At 45.9% G+C, this 14168-nt stretch overlaps 2 protein-coding genes across 2 annotated transcripts in view; both read left to right on the top strand.

Annotated features, from left to right (window-relative positions):
- The window catches only part of LOC309530315 (uncharacterized protein), a 367943-nt gene that overhangs the window by 217269 nt on the left and 136506 nt on the right, over positions 1 to 14168 (top strand). The gene's annotated exons all lie outside the window — the stretch shown is intronic.
- LOC309531546 (uncharacterized protein) lies at positions 3627 to 13889 on the top strand. Its single transcript, XM_082221137.1, has 3 exons — positions 3627 to 6831; positions 8854 to 8997; positions 12809 to 13889. The coding sequence occupies exons 1-3, from the start codon at positions 5878 to 5880 to the stop codon at positions 13808 to 13810; spliced, it is 2100 nt and encodes a 699-aa protein (XP_082077263.1). The 5' UTR covers positions 3627 to 5877; the 3' UTR covers positions 13811 to 13889.

The following is a 14168-nucleotide window of genomic DNA, read 5'->3' as shown; positions in this document are numbered from 1 at the left end:
TCCTTTTATGGCCCCTAGAGTTTCAGAGCTTGATCACCTATTGCTAATCATGATGCAAACTGACAACAAAGGAGCGAAACCTGCTTCCCTGACTTTTGAGCAAGTAAAGAACATTCAGAGCATGGCAGTTTTGCAAAATGCATTCATCTGGGGGTCAGGGAACATGGATCTGTTCATTCCAGGTGATGCCTACAATAAAAATCTTGCAAATCTTTTGATTCTGTAATGCGAAGCTCAAGCAAAACATCTCCAGCAGAATATTGTTATGAGTTTGGGGGGGGGGCTAGATTCCCCTAAATTCCTGGGTGCCAGGTCCTCCCCATGATTCCTGGATTTAGTAGTAGTGGTAATTTTATTTACACCCAGCCAATCAAGGGTTGATTTTGTTGTTGTTTAGCCGTTTAGTCATGTCCGACTCTTCATGACCCCATAGACCAGAGAACGCCAGGCACTCCTGTCTTCCACTGCCTCCCGCAGTTTGGTCAAACTCATGCTGGTAGCTTCGAGAACACCATCCAATCATCTCGTCCTTTGTCGTCCCCTTCTCCTTGTGCCCTCCATCTTTCCCAACATCAGGGTCTTTTCCAGGGAGTCTTCTCTTCTCATGAGGTACGTTTCCGAGCACAATTCAAAGTATTGGTGCTGACCTTTAAAGCCCTAAACGGCCTTGGTCCAGTATACCTGAAGGAGCGTCTCCACCCCCATCATTCTGCCCAGACGCTGAGGTCCAGTGCTGAGGGCCTTCTGGCGGTTCCCTCATTGCGAGAAGCAAAGCTACAGGGAACCAAGCAGAGGGCCTTCTCGGTAGTGGCGCCCGCCCTGTGGAACGCCCTTCCAGCAGATGTCAAAGTGATAAACATTCAACTACCTGACATTCAGAAGACATCTCAAGGCAGCCCTGTTCAGGGAAGTTTTTAACGTGTGATATTTTATTGTATTTTTGGTTTCTATGGAAGCCGCCCAGAGTGGCTGGGGAGGCCCAGCCAGATGGGCGGGGTATAAATAATAAATTATTATTATATTATTATTATGAGGTGGCCAAAGTATTGGAGCCTCAGCTTCACAATCTGTCCTTCCAGTGAGCACTCAGGGCTGATTTCCTTCAGAATGGAGAAGTTTGATCTTCTTGAAGTCCGTGGGACTTTCAAGAGTCTCCTCCAGCACCATAATTCAAAAGCATCCATTCTTCAGCGATCAACCTTCTTTATGGTCCGGCTCTCACTTCCATACATCACTACTGGGAAAACCATAGCTTTAACTATACAGACCTTTGTTGGCAAGGTGATGTCTCTGCTTTTTAAGATGCTGTCTAGGTTTGTCACTGCTTTTCTCCCAAGAAGCAGGCATCTTTTAATTTCGTGACTGCTGTTCATTAAACTTTGCCAAACACAGAAACCCCTTGGATTTAGTTATGCTAACAAGGCATACCAGCTCTTCAGACCTAGCTGAAGGGGCCAAGCAGGAGTGGGACCCCTTCTCTGCAAGGTGCCAGTGGGCAGAGGCAAAGGGCAGGTTTGGGGTTTCACCTTTGGATGATGTAGCCTGGGGGAGGTCTTTGGAGTCAGTTAGTAGCAAGATAGCTCAGTAGAGAAGGTGAAGGAGCGGCAGAACTTCAAGTGAGCTGGGAATGACAAGCTGAAACCAAAAGACACAGAGGGTGGCTTTTTGCTGTCCTTTGATTCCAATGCTGCCCTTATGGGGAAAAGCAGACCCTCATAGGATGGCTCTGCAATCTCTCCATCTCGGTGCAGGTTGCATGTATGTGTAAATAAAACCATGTATCATAAAGACACCACATTCTCCACTGGGCCTCATTGTCCCAAAAGGGAACACAGACCCTAATAGGTGGCCATGCAACGTCTGGAATCTCGCTCTTGTGGAGATGGGGTGGTGTGTAACAATATTATGAATTTGAGAGTCTCCCCCTCCAGGCTTCCCAGGGTTTCCCTCTGAATCTTCTCCACCTCCTCAAACTTGCCTTTTCCATTCACTGTCTGAGACAATCTCTGACTACTACCCTAGTGCAATGTCCCCACAGACAGGAAAGATTAAGAAGAGGGAGGCTTCGTAGACGGGAAAGGCATCTGTAGCTCAGTGACAGAGCACCCGATCTGCATGCAGGTTTAATCCCTGATTGCTGGTTGGGAATGTCCCTTGCCTGAAACGCGGGAGATTGGCTGCCAGGCACTGTAGAAAACATTGAGCTCGATGGTCTGAGTCAGTAGAAGGCTTCTTCCCGTGCTCCATTTCTCCTTTCATTGTGGTTCCTTTGTAGGTAAACCTCTTCTTCTCCCAGTCTAGCCATATACATTTCACTGTTTAGAAACGATGACAGGAGGAGCAGCTGCAACATGAGATCCCAGGGCGTTGCATCTACCCAAGATGCCTTATATGTGGCGAGACATGGGAGCCTTCAGTTCTGGGCTCAACCCATCCTAGGCAGCTGCCCATCCCCTCCCTCACCTGTGGTTAAATTTACAAGGGAACCTCCATTGCTCATAGAAGCCCTTCTCTCCCTCTCTCCCCCCCCTTTTTTTTTTTTTGGTTTTCATAATTTACAACAAACACACATAAAAGAAAAAACATCACAATATTAAAAAGAAAACAAACAAACAAACAAACACCTAACTGTTTGAAGCCCAATTTAATTTTCATTGTTAAGCAACTTCCTCGAATCCCCCGACTGAGTTTCCATAAATCTCATTGTAGCAGTTTTCCAATATCCACTTTCCAATAAAACATAGAAGCCCTTCTCACTTGTGACTTGCTACAGACTCCTGTTGGGGGAGAGGAGAGAATGGCATGGCGGTGGGAGAAGAAGCCCCTTTTATTCATCCAGACTAGGCAAAGCCAGCCTCTTTGTTTCTTGCCATCTGTCACTTCCAGTGACATCCAGTGTGGTGTAGTGGTTAAGAGCAGTAGTCACGTAATCTGGGAAACCGGGTTCGTGTCTCCGCTCCTCCACATGCAGCTGCTGGGTGACCTTGGGCCAGTCACACTTCTGTGAAGTCTCTCAGCCCCACTCACCTCACAGAGTGTTTGTTGTGGGGGAGGAAGGGAAAGGAGAATGTTAGCCACTTTGAGACTCCTGAAGGGGAGTGAAAGGCGGGATATCAAATCCAAACTCTTCTTCTTCTTCTCTTCATCCAGTAGCCCAGCTGGGAGATGAGGAGGGCTCCAGCCTGACACCGAGAAAACATTAACCATTTGGAGCTCGGCTGCCTTGCAATCGATAGGGGTCCAAGTTCCTCTGGTGACTCATCTGGTCCACAAACAACCTGACCTAGAGCATCCACCCAACAGTGGGTGGGAGAACGCTCAAATGTTGCAGATTCATTGACGGATGGGACCACAAGCAGGTTGCAGAATCACAGAGTTGGAAGGGACCTCAAAGGGAATCTAGTCCAATCCCCTGCAATTCAGGAATATCAACTAAAGGTCACATGGGCTCAGGGTGGAACCATTGATGAGAAACACCATAGACCCGTAAGGACCCTCAAGGCGGTGCTGGACTACAACTCCCATCATCTGTGACCATTGGCCATGCTGGTTTTTGGGGCTGCTGCACTCAGGTCCAGCTTGCAAGCTTTCCCCTAGGCATCTGGATGGCCTCTGCAAGAAAAGGATGTGGGGTTAGATGGGCTTTGGCCTGATCCAACAGGACATCATCTTCTTATGTTATATTCTTACACTATTGGGACTTGAGTTCAGCAACATTTGGAGAGCATCCATGTCACAGACAGCAGACTTTTTAAAAGAGTTAAGTAGAATAAGATTCAATCAGGAACTTTAAGAGAATGCCTTTACTTTATTAGGAAAAACTAAGTTTCACTATAGTGTGTGGGGGCTTTTGATTTATACAAAGCTCTTTGTTTTACTGGCTGCTAAGAGAGAGAGAGAAAATGTGGGAAACCTAGTGGCAAGTCTCATTCTAAGACTGAGAATGGAAAAAAATAATTGCAGACAAATTAAGCTGAACTCTGCCTTGCGAAGAAAATCACAAGCTGCAGAGCGGTGTCCCGAGGGACTGAGAAACAGTGGAGGTTCTCTCTTTGGAAATTATTTTTTAAAAAAATCCAGTTGGTATCAAACCTCAGTTATTGATCCGAATGCCCACCAGAATGTTCCTCAGGTCCAAATGGCTCTGCTGTTCATTCCTCAAGGCCACTCCTTGGAATGACGCCAGCCACAAGCTAGACTTTCACCTGGGGATTCTCCTTAAGGAATTCCCCAGATCCAATAAAACCTCACTACAGTACTTCAAAAGCTGCCTAGAACAAGGCTCGCATGACAGCAGTGACAGGCCGCTACAGAACAATAGGAAGGAGATTCACACATTGCCAGAGCCCCAGAGTGATCGGAAGGATAGCTGGAATATTCCTCACAGGACTGAGAGACTCTGTACCATACATGGCAAATTTCCCAACATGCCTGTGGGCTCTCTCGGTTTGAAGGCCGACTACTCTTCTGCTTGTAAAGGTTAGCAAAGTGCACAGTGGTGACGTCTGGAGAAACTTTTCTACTTACATCCCAAAAGGCAGTTAAGGAGGGAGTGGGGTAGGGGGAATACCAGAGTTTGTTAAGCCAGACACCTGCTGGAAAATTCAGGACAGATAAAAGAAGGACTTTTTTCATGCAACACAGAGTCAAACTATGGAACTCACTCCCACAGGAGGGAGCCACCAATTTGGATGGCTTTAAAGGAGGATTAGATAAAACCATGGAGGAGGAGAGGGCTATTGATAGCTACTAGCCAGGATGGCTCTGCTCTGCTTCAAAGTCTGAAGTAGCAATGCTTCCAAATAGCAGTTGCTGGAAACCTCAAGAGGGTGGAGAGGTCTTGTGTTCAAATTCTGCTTGGGAGTTTCCCACTAGGGCATCTGGTTGGCAGCTGTGAGAACAGGATGCTGGACTAGATGGACCACTGGCCTGATCCAGCAAGCTCTCCTTATGTTCTTTGGCTCACTGTTACATTAGATGTGAGTGACATGGGAAATCCATCCCTTGCAGGTTTTAAAACTGTTATTAGCAGTTGTAAACGGCCTGATTCAGATGAGGACTGCGATGCTGGGGGAAATCTAGCACCAGATGGGCCCTGAAGAGTCAAGATTATGACAATCAATGAATTTCAAGATGTTTTTTGCTCATGCATCCCTGCTCACTATGGGGGCAAGGATGCTGGGCTGCATCATCCTTTGGTCTGATTCAGTAGGGCTCTTCTCTTTCTAGAATCAATGAATAATTGAAACAGAGAACTGTAGAGTTGGGAGTAACCCCAAGGTCATCTAGTTCAACTCCCTGCAAGGCAGGGATGACAGCTAAAGAATCCATGGCAAGTGGCCATCCAACCTCTGCTTAAAAGCCTCCAAGGGAGGAGAGTCCATAACCTTCTGGGGAAGTCCATTCCACGGTTGAACAGCTCTTACTATGAGAAAGTTCTTCCTAATTTTTAGTTGGAATCTTCTTTCTTGTAATTTAGATCCATTGATTCAGATCCTACTTTCTGAAGCAGCAGAAAACAAGCTTGCTCCATTTTCCATATGGCAGCCTTTGAGATATTTAAGATGGCTACACCACAGGATCATAGAATTGTAGAGTTGTATGGGATGACTAGGGTTATCTAGTCCAACCCCCTGCAATACAGGAATGTGCAGGTGGCCCATAAGGGGATTAAACCCACAGCTTTGGCATTATCAGCACAACACTCTAAACAACTGACCTAACTCAGTTCTCAGTGTCTTTAATGCCATGATGCTCTTCATGGATCGATGGTCTGCTGCTAGATTATGTATTGCAATGGATTTATAATTGCTGCTTTTTTTCTAACATAAAATAAAATCTCCAGTCTGTAACTAGATCCCTTCCTGATCCCAGATAATGCCCACTCTGAGCAACAGCAGTGACTTCAGTCCGCCAACCTTCATGCTGATGGGATTCCCTGGGCTGGAGATGTATCACCACTGGATCTCCGTCCCATTCTGCACTATCTACCTCATGGCCCTTTTCGGCAACAGCACCATCCTCTTTGTCATCAAGACCAACCCAAGCCTTCACCAGCCCATGTATGTTCTCCTTTCCATGTTGGCCATCACCGACTTGGGCTTGTCCATCTCCACCTTACCGACGGTGCTGGGGCTCTTCTGGTTCAATGTGAGGGAGATTGACTTTAACGCCTGTGCCACACAACTCTTCTTTATTCACACCTTCTCTTTCATGGAGTCCTCAGTGCTGTTGGCCATGGCCTTTGACCGCTACATTGCTATCTGCAACCCACTGAGATACAGCAGCATCTTGACAAATTCAGCGTTGGTCAAGATTGGCCTGGCCATTGCCGCAAGGAGTTCAGGCATTGTGCTGCCAACACCATGGCTACTCAGGAGGTACAAGTACCCCAGGGGCACCCTGCTGCTCTCCCACTCCTTTTGCTTACACCAGGATGTGCTGAAGCTCTCTTGCTCTGACTCAAGAGTAAGCAGTGTCTATGGTTTGTGTGTTGTCCTTTGCACTTTGGTGATAGACTCTCTGCTCATCCTGTTGTCGTATGTGAAGATCATTAAGACCATCACAGTCATTGCCTCCAGGGAGGAGCGGCTCAAGGCTTTCGACACATGTGTCTCCCACATCTGTGTCGTCTTGATCTTCTTCATTCCCGTGATTGGGGTGTCAATGATACACCGATTTGGGAGGCACATTTCCCCCGTTGCTCATATCCTCATGGCCAATGTCTACCTCCTCATCCCACCAGTCCTCAATCCCATTGTGTACAGCGTGAAAACTCAGCCCATTCAGAAGGGCATCCTGATGGCATTTGGTAAGAAAAGGACCATCCACTAGGAATGGCTTTGGACACTCCAGGTTTCCACCGAGAATTCTTCAACTATGTTGCTTTATGGTTCATTTACTTGTTCATTGTTTTGGTTCTGAATTTCTACCCCACTTTCTGGCTCCTGTCCCTACAGTGCTATACAGCCCAAAATACAAACAACAGTTTAAAAATACATGCACTGGATGTTCTGGGAAGGAAATAGAAATGTTTTACTTTGCTGCTGGATTAGATATTACAAGCTTTGGAAATTCTGAAGCATGGAAAAATCCTGCTTTGGGAGGCGCTCGTGTGGGAGGGGAATGAATTTTGGGGGGAAATTAAAGGTTACACTACGTGCTTTCTCATCAAGTTTTATTTTACTGCTTTAACAACATAAAATACATAGTTCATAATTTAGTATATAAAATTGTACTTATTTATGAAATTGACAGAGCAATCCTGCCCAACTTACTCTATAAGTTGTAAGTGCCTTTGAGGATTTTTCTACAATCAGGCAGTGTATAAATTTTATGAAAGGAATACATTTCCATATGAAAATTATGAGGCATTCCATTGGTTTTCAAAAGTCACAATAGTAGATTAAAAGTGAAATTTGAGGGAAAGCCTCACTGATTTGCTGTTGTAAAGAATTTAATGGGATTTACTTCTGAGTAGACATGGCTAGGATTGCAGTTATAGTGCACATCAACTGCCTTTGGCAATAAATTGAAACAAGAAAAGGCACCTGTATACATCAATGAATATGTAAATATCTATTGCAAAACATTTTTGAATGCATTTATAAAAAATATTTACATACTGCTATTAAAAAAAAATATCAGATCAGTTTACAATAATTCTACATAAAACCATACAATAATAACCATATAAAAATATTAAAATCAGAAATCAGTATTCTTAATTGCCTTCACAAGTCTGATGGAACAGAAATGTTTTCAGCAGACTTTGGAAGTTAAAATATAATCACTATTAGCAGAGTACTGCACAATACTGGTTGATGACACCAAAAGCTCAGTTTCTCATAGAATCATAGAGTTGGAAGAGACCACAAGGGCCATCGAGTCCAGCCCCCTGCCAAGCAGGAAACACCATCAGAGCACTCCTGACATATGATTGTCAAGCCTCTGCTTAAAGACCTTGGCAGCAAATTCCACTGTCGAACAGCTCTTACTGTCAGGAAGTTCTTCCTAATGTTTAGGTGGAATCTTCTTTCTTGTAGTTTGGATCCATTGCTCCATGCCCGCTTCTCTGGAGCAGCAGAAAACAACCTTTCTCCCTCCTCTATGTGACATCCTTTTATATATTTGAACATGGCTATCATATCACCCCTTAACCTCCTCTTCTCCAGGCTAAACATGCCCAGCTCCCTTAGCCATTCCTCATAAGGCATCATTTCCAGGCCTTTGAACATTTTGGTTGTCCTCCTCTGGACACGTTCCAGTTTGTCAGTGTCCTTCTTGAACTGTGGTGCCCAGAACTGGACACAGTACTCCAGGTGTGGTCTGACCAGAGCAGAATACAGTGGCACTATTACTTCCCTTGATCTAGATGCTATACTCCTATTGATGCAGCCCAGAATTGCATTGGCTTTTTTAGCTGCCACGTCACACTGTTGGCTCATGTCAAGTTTGTGGTCAACCAAGACTCCTAGATCCTTTTCACATGTACTGCTCTCAAGCCAGGTGTCACCCATCTTGTATTTGTGCCTCTCATTTTTTTAGCCCAAGTGCAATACTTTACATTTCTCCCTGTTAAAGTTCATCGTGTTTGCTTTGGCCCAGTTCTCTAATCTGTCAAGGTCGTTTTGAAGTGTGATCCTGTCCTCTGGGGTGTTAGCCACCCCTCCCAGTTTGGTGTCATCTGCAAATTAGATCAGGATGCCCTTGAGTCCATCATCCAAGTCGTTGATAAAGATGTTGAATAAGACCGGGCCCAAGACAGAACCCTGTGGCACCCCACTAGTCACTCTTCTCCAGGATGAAACTGAGCCTTGCCAACTCAAGGATCAACCAACATCTCTCCTGCAGATGATGGCGGAAGGGATGCAGCCCAGTGGAACAGCATCTGCCTTGCCTGAGGAAGGTCCCAGGTTCAAGCCCCAGATACGACTGAGAGAGGCTCCTGCCTCAAACTCTGGACAGTCACAGCCAGTCAATGTAGACAAGACAATGGTAGGTGGATCAGTGGTCTGAGTCAGCATAAGGCAGTTCCCTATGCTTTGCTATGCCTATGAACTCAGTGACTTAGCTGGGATACAAGTGTTCAGGTGATCACTAAGGCGCACTGGACTTAAGTGGTTCAGTGCTTTGACGAGGACCTTGAACCTGGCTCAGTAGCAGACAGGGGCAGCCAATGCAGTTGTTTTAACAATGGTGTCAGATATTCACAACCATGTCCCCATCCGCAGTCTGGTTGCTGCATTCCTCACCAGCTGGAGTTCCAAAACAACATACTCATCAACTGCCCTAGAAAAACCAGGACATTTTGGGCGCCTTGTTCTCGCACAATTTCAGGTTGAGATCTTGCCCCCCCAAAAAAGCATTTTGGGGGGCCTGCGATTTTGCATAGTCCCCCAAAATGCATGTTTTTGGACACTGTGCCCCCCCCAAGCACTTTTTCCAGGTCCATGATCTCACATGGGTCACATGACTCACACGGGAAGTCAGACCCATAAGATGATGGATTTGGGCCACGTTGTGTTGGAGGGTATGAAACAAACCCAATAGCAGCTTCATACACAGTATGTTGCCTTGCGTTTGCCAACTCATAGACTGTCTAGGTACAGCCTTAGTTGGCACATTAGACAAAGCTGGCAAAAGATACTCTTGGTCACAGAGGACACTTGGGCCTCTAGTGACAGAAGTTTGCCCAGGAGTACACACTTGCTCCTTCAGAGGGAGTGTACCCCCACCCAAAACAGATGGGTTAAATTGCCTGTCACATGAACATGGCAACTACCCACACAAAGAGCTGCCATCTTCCCAGGATTCAAGCACAGTTTATTGGCCCTCATCCAGTCTACCGCTGCATTCAGACGACAGTTCAGAGCTTTCACAGTTGCTTCTGGTTCAGATGTAGTGGAGAAGTAGGGCTGTGCGTCATCAATGTCCTGGTGGCACTTTGCTCCAAAACTCCTAATGACGGCTTCCAACAGTTTCATATAGGTATTAAATAGCACTGAGGAGAGAACAGTACTCTGTGGAACCCCATAGCACAAATGCCAGGGGGCTAAGGAACACTCACCCAGTCCTACACTCTGGACATAACCTTGGGGGCAGATGATCCTATCTGATCCTCTGATTGCTGCAAGTCCAAACCACACCATGAAGAGGTCTGACCATGACATTCCACTCCTCTTATTTTCAGACCACCACTACCCCAGGAAGACCAAAGACTTAAACAAGGCTATGCCCTGCTCTGTGCATTGGACTGATGAGCATAGGAGACAGGCCCATGGTCACCATGCAGGCCATGAACTTCCAAAACAGACCTGAGGCATCCTCAGCATGGATTTTAAAGGCACCCAAAACCACAGTTCTGGGTTTATCCAACACACCCCCAAGATAACCTTGGCCTGCTTGAGGCTTTACTTAACTTTTTACAAGTAACTTGTGCATGTTTTTAAGGAAAAATGTTCATCCTAGAGAACTAAGGTGAAGAGCTTTCATAGAGAGAGTTTCTGCCACAATGGAGGTCAAATGGAAGGATGGAAGCACATCCACTTGATTGTCATTTTCAAGAGATTCCTCTGACATGCCCAACTGGGAGTCGGTCACCTTAAATCCAATGGGACTTACTGCTGAGTGGCTAGCTATAGGATTCCACTGCAAAATAAATAAAAAATGTTCAGACTACGTGGCACAAATATTTTAAACATACTGGTAGCTACAATGGCAACAACTCAGCTGATCCCCAGCCACTTGTCCACAGATGGAGGTATTGCAAAATTTACCTGGCTCCCAGGAATTTGTCCCAGGCTTCACAGTGAATGAGCTTTGCTACTTAGCAGCTCCCAGGGGCAGCTTCTGCTGAATGCATGTGCTTCCCAGGAGAGGTGCAAAGGGACATATAAAGAAGGCTCTTCTGTTGTGATAGTGTTGCAGGCATGAGCCCATATCCCTAGGCTAGGGGATGGTTGTCTTCTTATGACAGAGCTTCAGAAAGCTGGAAGAAGGCACCCCAAGCCCACCTGAACCAACCTGCTTTGAATCCTCTAACTGAAGGTCATTTCGGTGAGCTGTGTTTCGTTTGTACTGTGTCGTGATAGATAAGTAAATGGAAGGCAGTTAGGCAGGGAGAGAGGAAGAGTGAGAGAAAAAAGACCTGCTTAAACCCCTAACAAGTTCACAGAATCATACAACTGTAGAGTTAAAAGGGGCCTAAAGGGCCTCTGCAATGAGGTTGTAGCAGGCTTTGCCGACCTGATGCCCTCCAGATGTTTCAGACTACAACTTCAAAAAACTGTGATTGAGGTTGATAGAAGTTGTGGTCCAAACTTTTGGCAGCACAGAAATTGTCAAAAGCTGGTTTGTGAATTTTTTCTAGAAGGGAAGGCTTAGATGTTATGCAGAGATGCTTCATCCTATATAAAGGAATGAGATGCTAAGGTTTGCAGTTGGCAGCCTTCTTGATAAAGCGCAGTGAAACACAAATAGGGAGAGGCCTTGGGTGGTTGGGTGGAGAATGAAGGTGCCATTACCTCAACCTTATCCATCCTTAAATGCTACTCACAAAGAGGCAGCATGACAGAAACAGAGCTATCCTCTGAAATTCACATTTCTCTGAATTTTGTGATGCAGTTCTCTAACAAAGAAATCTGTACAGAAAATGTATATATTGGGAGTAATGTGCAAGAAAATGCTTGTATTAGTGTAAATGACATGCACACATGCACAAAATTAGGGGGAATTGCTTTCAAAAATGTGTGTGATAGAACTGCATACAAAAATGTGTGTACTGTATTAGGAAGAGTTTGTACTACAATGCTGACCAATTTACACAACAATATTTTTTCCCAGGGGTCTGGTCTGCTGGGCGGTGGCCCTGCAACACCCGAAAAGGCTTGGGTACAGTCTGCCATGGCAGCTATGGCACATGTAGACAATGCCTTGTGGCTCCTTGCCACCATCATTGAGGTGCCCAAGTGGCCAAATTCCGGATGGCCAGTAACACTGATGCAACAGCTGTACAGCTTTTGTAGGAAGATGTAGACCCTGCCCACCTTCTGCACATGAACACTGCCTGTTTTTCCCAAAAGGGACCCATCAGTAGATCATTGGGGTTTTAGCTGTTGATATTAGTGGCAGTCACAGCATACCCAAAACAGGCAGCCATCTGCTCTCCAGCAAAGTTGTATAGGGGGCCATATGTCACTTCCATTTAGAAAGGTGACATATTCATATGTCAGACTTCCTTTATAAATGCCAGCAACAAAGTCTTTGCTAAATTTCCCATTGAACTGATGAACCACGACAGATTAATCAATGTAACTGTCACCAGCCTTGAATCACAGAAAGTAGAGTTGGAAGGGACCTCAAGGTCATATACTCCAGCCCCATCCAATGCAAGAATCTCAACTGAAGCATCCATGGCTATCCAACCTCTGCTTAAAAACCTCCAAGGAAGGAGAATCCACCTTGTGAGGGAGTGTGAGGGAGTCTGTCCCACTATCCAACAGCTCTTACTGTCAGAAGGTTCTTCCTGATGTTTAGTCGGAACGTCCTTTCTTGTAACTTGAACCCAGAGGTTCAGGTCCCCTGATCATCTTGGTTGCCATCATCTGCACAGGCTTCCCTGCAATGCTCAATGTCCACGTGACAATGGAAAAGCAATTTTTGATTCACACTTAGCCTGGAAAGGGGGGGGGAATGCACACCACTCAAGAAAATAACTTTTTGAAAACCGCTTTGAGGTTGTTGTTTTCCCCTGCAATCAAGTGGTGTGTAAACTTTATGAAAGAAATAACTGCGTTTCTTTTAATAGAGAACAGCAAAGAATACGGGAGAAAGTTCTTGGAAGGCTGTCATGTCCTCCAACCACTCAGCCTTCAGTCCTCCTGTGTTCCTCCTGACAGGCTTCCCAGGGCTAGAAAAACACCATGCCTGGATCTCCATCCCCATCTTCTCCATGTACCTAGTGGCCATTGCAGGCAACAGTACCATCCTCCTCCTCATCAAGACGGACCAAGCCCTCCATGAGCCCATGTACTATTTCCTCTCCATGCTGGCCATGACAGACCTGGGCTTGTCCATTACTACTCTGCCCACCATGTTGAGCGTTCTGTGGTTCAGCCACCGTGTGATCAGCTTCAACGCCTGCCTGGCCCAGATGTACTTCATCCACACCTTGTCTATTGCTGAGTCAGGAATTCTGTTGGCCATGGCCTTTGATCGCTTGGTGGCCATCCGGAACCCCTTGAGGTACACAACTATCTTGACCAACAAAACTATAATCAAGATTGGGGTGGGGGTTGCCTTTCGGGCTGCCTTCCTCGTCCTCCCTGGATCCCTCCTGCTGAGAAGGCTGCAGTATGGAAAAGTAAGTGTGCTTTCCTATTCATTTTGCTTGCACCAGGATGTTCTGAAAGAGGTGCATTCAGACAAGAGAACCAACAGCATCTTTGGTTTGCTGGTGATGCTCTTTTCCACTGGTGTGGATTCCCTGTTGCTCGTCCTGTCCTACTTCATGATTCTCAGAACTGTGTTGGGAGTTGCTTCCAAGGAGGAGCGTTTCAAGGCGCTGAGTACTTGTGTCTCCCACATCTGTGCTGTCCTAAGTTTCTACATCCCCATGCTTGGCCTGACTATGATCCACCGCTATGGGAAGCATGCTTCGCCCATCATTTTCATCCTCATCGCTAATGTCTATCTCTTGGTACCGCCTCTGATGAACCCTATTGTGTACAGTGTGAAAACCAAGCAGATCCGCATACGGATAATCTTGAAACTCCGGAAGAAGGAAAAGGCATTAAAAGCCTCAAAGTGACAGGTTTCCCAATGCTACATATTTATTTATTCATTCATTCTGATTGTTTTATGGCCAAAGACCTAGGTAAAAAGAAAAGTTTTCACCTGGCACCTAAAGACATGTAATGATGGTGAGCCTCTCTGGCAAGGGAATTCCACAAACAAGGAGCCCTCAGGTTGTCACCCTCTGAACCTCTCAGGGAGTGGAGACACAGAGAAGGGCCTTGGAAGACAAGCACAGCATCTGAGTCAGCTTGTATGGGGAGAGATGGTCCTTAAGGTATTGAGGTCCTGAGCCATGTAAGGCATTTTAGCTGAGCTCTAGCACTCAGAATTGGGCCCAGAACTACTTAGTAGCCAGTGCAGCTGAGCCAGAA

Source organism: Podarcis vaucheri (assembly GCF_965113315.1).
Source record: "Podarcis vaucheri genome assembly, chromosome: 4".
Taxonomy (NCBI): domain Eukaryota; kingdom Metazoa; phylum Chordata; class Lepidosauria; order Squamata; family Lacertidae; genus Podarcis; species Podarcis vaucheri.
This window is presented reverse-complemented; position numbering and strand designations above follow the sequence as displayed.